Consider the following 8,266-nt stretch of genomic DNA (forward strand, 5'->3'; position numbering starts at 1 on the left):
CAATGTTATAATATAGTTAAATGATAAAAAATGGGCTCTAATTGTGAATTTCACACGTTGCAAGAGTGAGGAGCTTGTATGAGGCCTTAAAACTGTGATTGGAGCTACATTGAAGCAAGAAAAAAACTCCTAGGAGCTGAGTACGCGAGAAGACGAGAAAAAGAATAGTTAAAATGAAGGCTTGCACTAGCGCGTCCACTAGTGCGACCGCGCTAGCCCAGATGGTCGAGGCAGAATGGTAGGGCATTAGCGCGGCCGCGCTAGTCCAGTTCTGGAATATTAATTTTCAGGGGTAAACTTGGAAGAATGGGGGAAAATTCACTTAACCTATAGAAGGTCAAGCTCGTCCAAGGAGGGATTATGCAGCTTTTCATAGTTTAGTGCAAGAGAAAGAGAGGCAAGAGGCAAGGAGGAGAACTCAACATCAAGTTCTTCCTTTCTTCCTTTTGTTTTGTGATTTGTGATGAATCTGATTATTGTTGTGATGAACACTAGTATGAGTAGCTAAATATTTAGTCTAAGGTTTGATGAAATCTATTGAAGGATGAACTTCTTGATTATGTTAATATAGCTTGCCATTTTAATCTCTATTTGTTCATCTACGTGCTTGTTGTAGTTAATTGACAGGATCCTCAATTAGATGTGCCTATTCAGTGTGCATAACTCGGGAGAGAGTGCATATTTAGGTAATTGTTGAACAACACCACTCCCAAAATATATGAGGGATCAATAATTGCGGTTTAAAGGCGGGATTAGGGATAACGAAGCCTTGGGTGCATTCTAAAGTGAGCGGTAATAAACAAAGCCAGCTAGCATAACTCGGGAGAGTGCGTCTAGTAGATTATCGTGATTACTCGGGAGAGATTTATGGTAGTAAGAGTGCTCATGAATGATAGGGATGATTTGGTGATTCTATGTGAAGCATAACCGGAAGGGAGTCCATCAATAGGGGAAATCATAGCCTTAGAACCTTCTCTTAATAGTTTACAACTCAATTATAGTTATTTTTCAGTTGCTTATTTATATTCATTCGTAGTTAGTAGAAATACCCTCAATTGTTATTTACAACGTTTGAGAAAGTTGATTCCGTGGAATTTAGTAAGTCTAACGAGAAGTAATTGATAGGCTAATTCCTCGTGGGTTCGACTCTGAGCTAAATACTCAGATTATATTTGCAACGTCTGCGTGTCCTTTTTATAAGGCATAGTTCGGCGTGATCAAATTTTGGCGTCGTTGCCGGGGAATTTAACGGTGTTATCAATTACAATTGAAAGAAGTACAAAAAATTCTTAGTGAGTCAATTTTCTCTATACCCAATCTTTAAATTGAAATTTTAACGTTTGTTAACTTGGTTGCACATGTGCATGCCTAGAAACTCATTGAGAACTGGTGAAGTATTTGAAGCATTATCAAATATCGAGAAAGTTTTCAAGGCCTTGAACCGGGCCAGCCGGAAAAACAAACAACAACAAACAACTGAACACTTCGAGACAGAAATGGGAGATCACGAAGAGAACCCAACTGTACCAATAGCGCCAGTGGCACCTCTTGTGCCAGAGGCAGCTCTCTATGACTAGGCACAATCCACAACTGAAAATCTGGCCACCTCAATTTTAGTCCCGCAGATACAGGCTGAATCATTCCAAATCACGAATAACATGATGCACTTGTTGCAAAACAAGGGACTATTTTCGGGGTCACAAGTTGAAGATCCTCAACAGCACTTGAAGAATTTCCTGTCAATCTGCAAAACCCAAAGGCAGCCCAACGTAACTCCGGAAGCAATCAAGCTGTTATTGTTTCCATTCTCAGTGACAGGAGCTGCCCAAACCTGGCTAAACTCACTCCCCATAAATTCCATAACAACTTGGGAGGAGTTAGTCAAGCAATTCGTGAACAAGTTCCACCCACCCAATAAAACCGCTCAACAAATTGATGAAATTTTGAGTTTTAAACAGAGACCAATGGAGACACTACATGAAACATAGGAACGATTCAAGGGGATGCTGGTTATATGTCCGCATCATTATATTATCTGATGTTGGGGCAGTGGTTTACATGGGATTGTCAGATAGCGTGAAGAACATTGTCGATGCTTCAGCTGGTGGAGAATTTTTGAGAAAAACATGGAGAGAAGGCCAGGGTCTGCTTGACAAGATGGCACAGAATTCAAGATGGATAACCAGGAATGCACCTATCACTCCAGTGGTGCACTCAGTGCCCTTAGATCCATCCAACTCTATGGCTGAAAATATGGCCACCTTATTGACACAGATGAGCATACTCACCAAAAAAGTGGAAGAGTCAGGGCATAAGCAGCAGGTACACATTGTAGATACTACCAATGGGGGCTTGTGCACATCGTGCATCAGTCAGCCAATTGGTAACCAGTGGAATGCAGAACATGATCATCATCACTACCCTGAAGACATGAACCATGTGTCGAATTATGGAGGCCAGATACTGGGGGTCAGAATTGGAGCAAGCAGAATCAGTAGTACAGGCCAGCCCAGCCACAGTTCAGCAATGGGAACATGGAAGGTATGAGACCCCCTAATAATATGGAACCTTACCCAAGGCCATAAGGATATAATAATTAGAATCAGTAGCAGGGGTATCACCCTTCTCAGCAGCAGCATGGTGGAAGGCAGGAAGATGGGTTTGCTAGACTTAAAGCAATGATGCAACGGGTTATTGGATCTAATGCAAAGATTAGTGAGAGAGTAGATGCACATGATTTAGCGATCAAGAATATTGAAATGCGTATGGGCCAAATTTCGATGTCTCTGAACAATCGTCCTCATGGGACACTACCTGCAAACACCCAGATAAATCCAAAAGATCAAGGCCCGAAGCAGCAGATAGCGGTGAGTCTACGTAATGGCAGAGACTTGGATGTAGAGCAAGAGAGGGCTCGAGAAACTAGACAGGCTGAGACACTCATACCAGTGCCCATTGAGCTGGATGAGTCAATGAAACTGACAGAGGTGATAGTCCAGCCTGCCTAGGAAGAAAATAACATTCAGATTGAGACCGAGAAAGATGCTGAGACAATCCAGGAACCAGTAGTTGAGGTGGCAGCTGATAAAGATCAATCCCAAATGATTGGGAATAAGAGACCGCCTGCACCCTTCCCTTAGAGGCTGGCTAAGTACCAAAAGGAGGAGCAATATAAGAAGTTCTTGGAGATGCTGAAACAAATCCAGGTAAATATTCCATTGATTGATGCTTTGAAAGAGATGCCTGAGTATGTAAAAATGATGAAGAACTTGATGTCCCAAAAATTTAATTTCCAAGACTTGGCCACAGTTACTCTTACTCAGACCTGTAGTGCAGTGGTGACTAGATCAATTGCAGAAAAGCTATCTGACCCAGGGATCTTTACAATTCCATGCACTATTGGTAATTTTGCTTTTGCTAAGGCACTGTGTGATCTAGGGTCCAGCATAAATCTTATGCCCCTGGCGATTTATAAGAGGTTGGGTATTGGAAGAGCTAGACCCACCTCTATGTTATTGCAGCTGGCTGACAGGACTGTAAAGCGACCCTCAGGTATCCTGGATGATATGTTGATTCAGGTAGAGAAATTTGTGTTCCCTGCAGATTTTGTGATCTTAGACTGCAAAGTAGATGAAAAGATTCCCATAATTTGGGAAGGCCGTTCTTGGACACTGGGAGAGCTCTCATTGATTGTGAGACTGGGGAGCTCAAGATGAGATTGAATGACGAAGAGATAACATTCAATGTGCAGAAATCTATGAGGCGACCAAGTGAATTCGCCAATTGCTCTCTTATTGATGTCGTGGATGTAATCGTATAGACTGATGATGAGATGCTAACTATTGAGGACCTTCTTGCTGCATGTCTGATGAATTTAGATGAGGTAAATGGAGAAGAATTGGCAGAATGGGTGATGACATTAGAGGGTAGAGGGTTCTGGGATAGAACTCTGGAATTTGAGCCCTTGCACTTGGAAAATAGAGAAACTCCTCCAGCCAAGCCATCCATCGAAGAACCACCAAAGTTGGAGTTGAAGCCACTGCCCACCCATCTCAGGTATGAGTTCCTTGGACCTGACTCCATAGTACCTGTTATTATCTCATCTAGTTTGTTAGATGGGCAGGCACAACAACTCTTGCAGGTACTCAAGGAGTGTAAGACTGCCATTGGGTGGACTATGGCAGACATAAAGAGGATCAGCCCAGCCTACTATATGCACAAAATTCTCCTGGAAGAGGGACACAAACCTTCCAAGGAACACCAAAGAAGGTTGAACCCCAACATGAAGGAACTAGTGAAGAAAGAAGTGATAAAGTGGTTAGATGCAGGAATCATTTTCCCAATATCTGACAGCAGTTGGGTAAGCCCGGTTCAATGTGTACCTAAAAAGGGTGGCATGACGGTAGTTAAAAATAATAACAATGAACTGATCTCTACGAGAACAGTCACGGGCTGGAGAATTTGCATGGATTACAGAAAGTTAAATCTAGCCATCCAGAAAAACCACTTCCCACTTCCCTTCATTGATCAGATGTTAGACAGATTGGCAGGGAGGTCGCATTTCTGTTTTCTGGATGGGTACTCAGGGTATAATCAGATCTCCATTGCACCAGAGGATAGGGAGAAGACTTCCTTCATATGCCCATATGGCATTTATGCCTTTAGGAGAATGCCCTTTGGGCTATGCAATGCACCCGCCACATTCCAAAGGTGCATGATGGCCATATTCACTGATATGGTACATGACATAATGGAGGTGTTCATGGATGACTTCTCCATGGTGGGGAACTCATTTGATGAGTGCCTGATAAATCTGACTCGTGTGCTGAAAATGTGTATTGAGACTAACCTGGTTCTTAATTAGGAGAAGTGCCATTTCATGGTACAAGAGGGCATAGTCTTGGGGCACCGAGTGTCAAGCAAAGGAATTGAGGTGGATCGTGCTAAATTGGATGTGATAGCAAAGCTGCCCCCTCCAACTTCAGTCACGACAATCAGAAGCTTCATCGGGCATGTCGGTTTCTACCGGAGATTCATAAAAGACTTCTTAAAAATTGTCAACCCTCTTTGTAAGTTGTTAGAAAAAGATCACCCTTTTCTCGTTTTCTGATGATTGCAGGGTATCATTCGAGGAGCTTAAAAAGAGGTTGGTCACAACACCTATCATTGTTGCCCCCGACTGGGAGCAACCACTCAAACTCATGTTTGATGCCAGTGACTACGCAGTGGGGGCAGTGCTGGGACAGCAGAAAGACAAGCTGATGCATCCAATCTACTATGGTAGTAGAATGCTGAGTGGAGCCCAGCTGAACTACACTGTGACTGAGAAGGAGATGTTGGTTGTGGTGTTTGCTTTTGACAAGTTCAGATCATACCTGATTGGCTCTAAGGTAATTGTATACACTGATCATGCAGCTCTCAGGTACTTGATTGAGAAGAAGGAGTCTAAGCCGCACCTGATTCGTTGGGTGCTGCTATTGTAAGAATTCGACCTCGAAATTTGTGACCGTAAGGGCACAGAAAATCAAGTCATTGACCATCTATCACGACTTGAAGGAGCTGAAAACTCAGTCGAGGTTGAAGATATTCTGAAAACCTTTCCAGAAGAGCAGCTGCTCGCTACCAGTCTTGAGAAAGTTCCATGGTATGGAGATTATGCAAATTACCTGGCCAGCGGTATAATTCCCTATGACCTTTCATATGTACAAAAGAAAATGTTTTATCATGACTGTCGCATCTATTATTGGGATGAGCCCTATCTGTTTAGAATATGTGTTGACAATATGATCCGGAGGTGTGTCCCCGAGATAGAACAATCTTCTGTTTTGTAGGCTTATCAGGCATCGGCGTATGAAGGACATTTTGGAGGATTCAGGACAACTGTGAAAGTTCTAGAGGCCAGATTCTTTTGGCCAACAGTGTTTAAAGATGCACACCAATGGGTGAAGGGCTGAAATGAATGTCAGCGGACCGGGAACATTTCTCGTCGCCATGAGATGCCCATGAACTCGATTCAAGAGGTGGAAGTGTTTGATGATTGACTTCATGGGTCCCTTCGTCAGCTCCTTTGGCAATAAGTACATACTTGTTGTTGTGGATTACGTGTCCAAATGGGTAGAAGCTGCAGGGTTGCCCACTAATGATGCAAAAGTGGTGGTGGAATTTTTGAAGAAGAACATATTCACCCGCTTTGGAACACCAAGAGCGATCATCAGTGACGGAGGCACACACTTCTGTAATAGAGCTTTCGAGAAGTTGCTCACAAAGTATGATGTACACCACAAAGTGGCTACCCTATATCATCCCCAGACTAGTGGGCAGGTTGAAGTGTCCAACAGAGAAATCAAGAGTGTGCTAACCAAGACTATGAATGCTACAAGAACTGATTGGGCGAAAAAGCTAGATGATGCACTCTGGGCATATAGAACCGCTTTTAAAACACCAATTGGTATGTCACCATATAAGTTGGTATTTGGGAAGGCCTGCCACTTGCTAGTGGAACTTGAACATAAAGCTTGGTGGGCACTGAAACAGCTGAACCTTAACATTGAAGCTGCGGGCACAATGAGGATCACTGAATTGCATGAGCTCGATGAGTTATGACATCTTGCTTTTGAGAGCAAAAGGTTGTACAAGGAAATAATGAAGCGGTTGTATGACCAGAACATTGTTGAGCGATATTTCAAACCCGGGGACATGGTACTGCTCTATAATTCAAGATTACGGCTATTCCCAGGTAAGCTTAAGTTACGATGGTCTGGGCCATTTCGAGTGGTTGAAGTATTCCCTTCAGGAGGTGTAGAGATCGCCTCAGAGAAAGACTCTCACACATTTAGAGTCAATGGGCAGTGATTGAAGTTATACATAGGCATGAAAGAACCAAAGGAAGTGTCAGAGGTCCACCTAACGGAACCGATGAGGTCGAGCAAGCCTTAAATGCGCTTGTCTGTGTCGTGCCATGACATTAACTAAGGCGTTGGTTGGGAGGCAACCTAACGATAGTAGTAGTTGTTAATTGTGAGTTCTAGGAAGTGCTAACCAATGCAGGTGACAATGGGCGGGTGATAAAGCCATCGGAAGTGGTAAGAACAGGTGGAAAATATGAAAAATTTCCGCCCAGGAGCGCACCCGCGCTACAGGCCGCGCTATTTGGGCAAACATTCTGCCCGGCCCGTGCTCGTGAACGCACTACTGGCTGCGCTAGTGGGCAAACATTCTGCCTGGCCCGCGCTCGTGAACGCGCTACTGGCCGCACTACTAGCACGATCGCGCTAGTGGTCGCGCTAGTTCCAGCAATTTTTTTTGTGTTATATTTTCTGAGTTTTTCTAATTTTATTTTTATGTTAGTTGTAATAAAAAAAACCCTCCTTTAATCCCCCAACCCCAATCCCAATCCAAAGAGAAAGAGAAACAAAACCCTCCCCTAATCCTCTTCTTCATCAAATCCCCTTTACCTTCAAATCCCCTCTTCCACAAATTTTCATCTTTTTCAATTGGCCCCAAGTCTCCAACCACATTCGCCTCCACCTTTCTTCTCTGTTCCCCACCTTCTATCACTACAGGTATGCATTTTAAGGACCATTTTTTTTCTTTCATTTCTTTTATTTCTGATTTTCGTTTTTATTTTTATTATTGTTGCTCTTGCCTTTGTTTAGTTACAAATTTCGACTAAACAAAGGCAAGAGCAACAATAATAAAAATAAAAATGAAAATAAAAAAAAAACGGTCCCTAAAATGCATATCTGTAGTAACTATGGATGGAATGGTTGGTGGAGTTAGAGAATGATTTAGTTGTGCTTGTGGCTATATTGTGGTGGTTTTTGATGTTGTCAAATGCTTGAAAAGGGTTGTGAGTGCCTAATGCCCACAAGGTATTTGTGTAAAGGCCTCAATGAGTGTAACTATGTAGTTGTCACCACTTATGCGTGTGAAGTCTGAGTAACCGCAATGCGCCACAATTTTGTGTTGGGCTGTGCTAATGTGTTCCCATTTTTCAGGTACTATGACTTCATCTCAGAAATGCCGCGCCACAGGTGCATCTTCTAGCAGCCAAGCTGACTCATCCAGGACACAAGGGGCAGCCCCTACATGCCCCTTTTGATAGTACAAGATTTGTCTCGGCTAAGGCTCAGGACCGCTTTGCGGCGAAGGCCTCTAAAAGACCGATTTCGGAGAGGGGTATTAACATCGGATCGGTCCAGCGACATTGCCCTCACATGTACACTGAGCTGCTGAGAAGGGGGTTGCAAACCTTCATTAATGAGCC

General features: G+C 43.3%; 1 protein-coding gene and 1 non-coding gene across 2 annotated transcripts; one reads left to right on the top strand and one right to left on the bottom strand.

Annotated features, from left to right (window-relative positions):
• Positions 1–1,925: 1,925 nt before the first annotated feature.
• Positions 1,926–2,032, bottom strand: LOC138882431 (small nucleolar RNA R71). Its single transcript, XR_011404035.1, has one exon. It is a non-coding gene; the product is annotated as a small nucleolar RNA R71 (small nucleolar RNA).
• A 26-nt stretch (positions 2,033–2,058) lies between these two features.
• Positions 2,059–6,603, top strand: LOC138881913 (uncharacterized). Its single transcript, XM_070162215.1, has 11 exons — positions 2,059–2,208; positions 2,392–2,541; positions 2,631–2,987; positions 3,207–3,692; positions 3,821–3,883; positions 4,142–4,780; positions 4,865–5,010; positions 5,120–5,362; positions 5,416–5,422; positions 5,514–5,676; positions 6,119–6,603. Exons 1-11 carry the CDS (start codon positions 2,059–2,061, stop codon positions 6,601–6,603), a joined length of 2,889 nt encoding a protein of 962 aa, XP_070018316.1.
• The last annotated feature ends 1,663 nt before the right edge of the window (positions 6,604–8,266 follow it).

This window comes from Nicotiana sylvestris, chromosome 11 (assembly GCF_000393655.2).
Source record: "Nicotiana sylvestris chromosome 11, ASM39365v2, whole genome shotgun sequence".
NCBI lineage: Eukaryota > Viridiplantae > Streptophyta > Magnoliopsida > Solanales > Solanaceae > Nicotiana > Nicotiana sylvestris.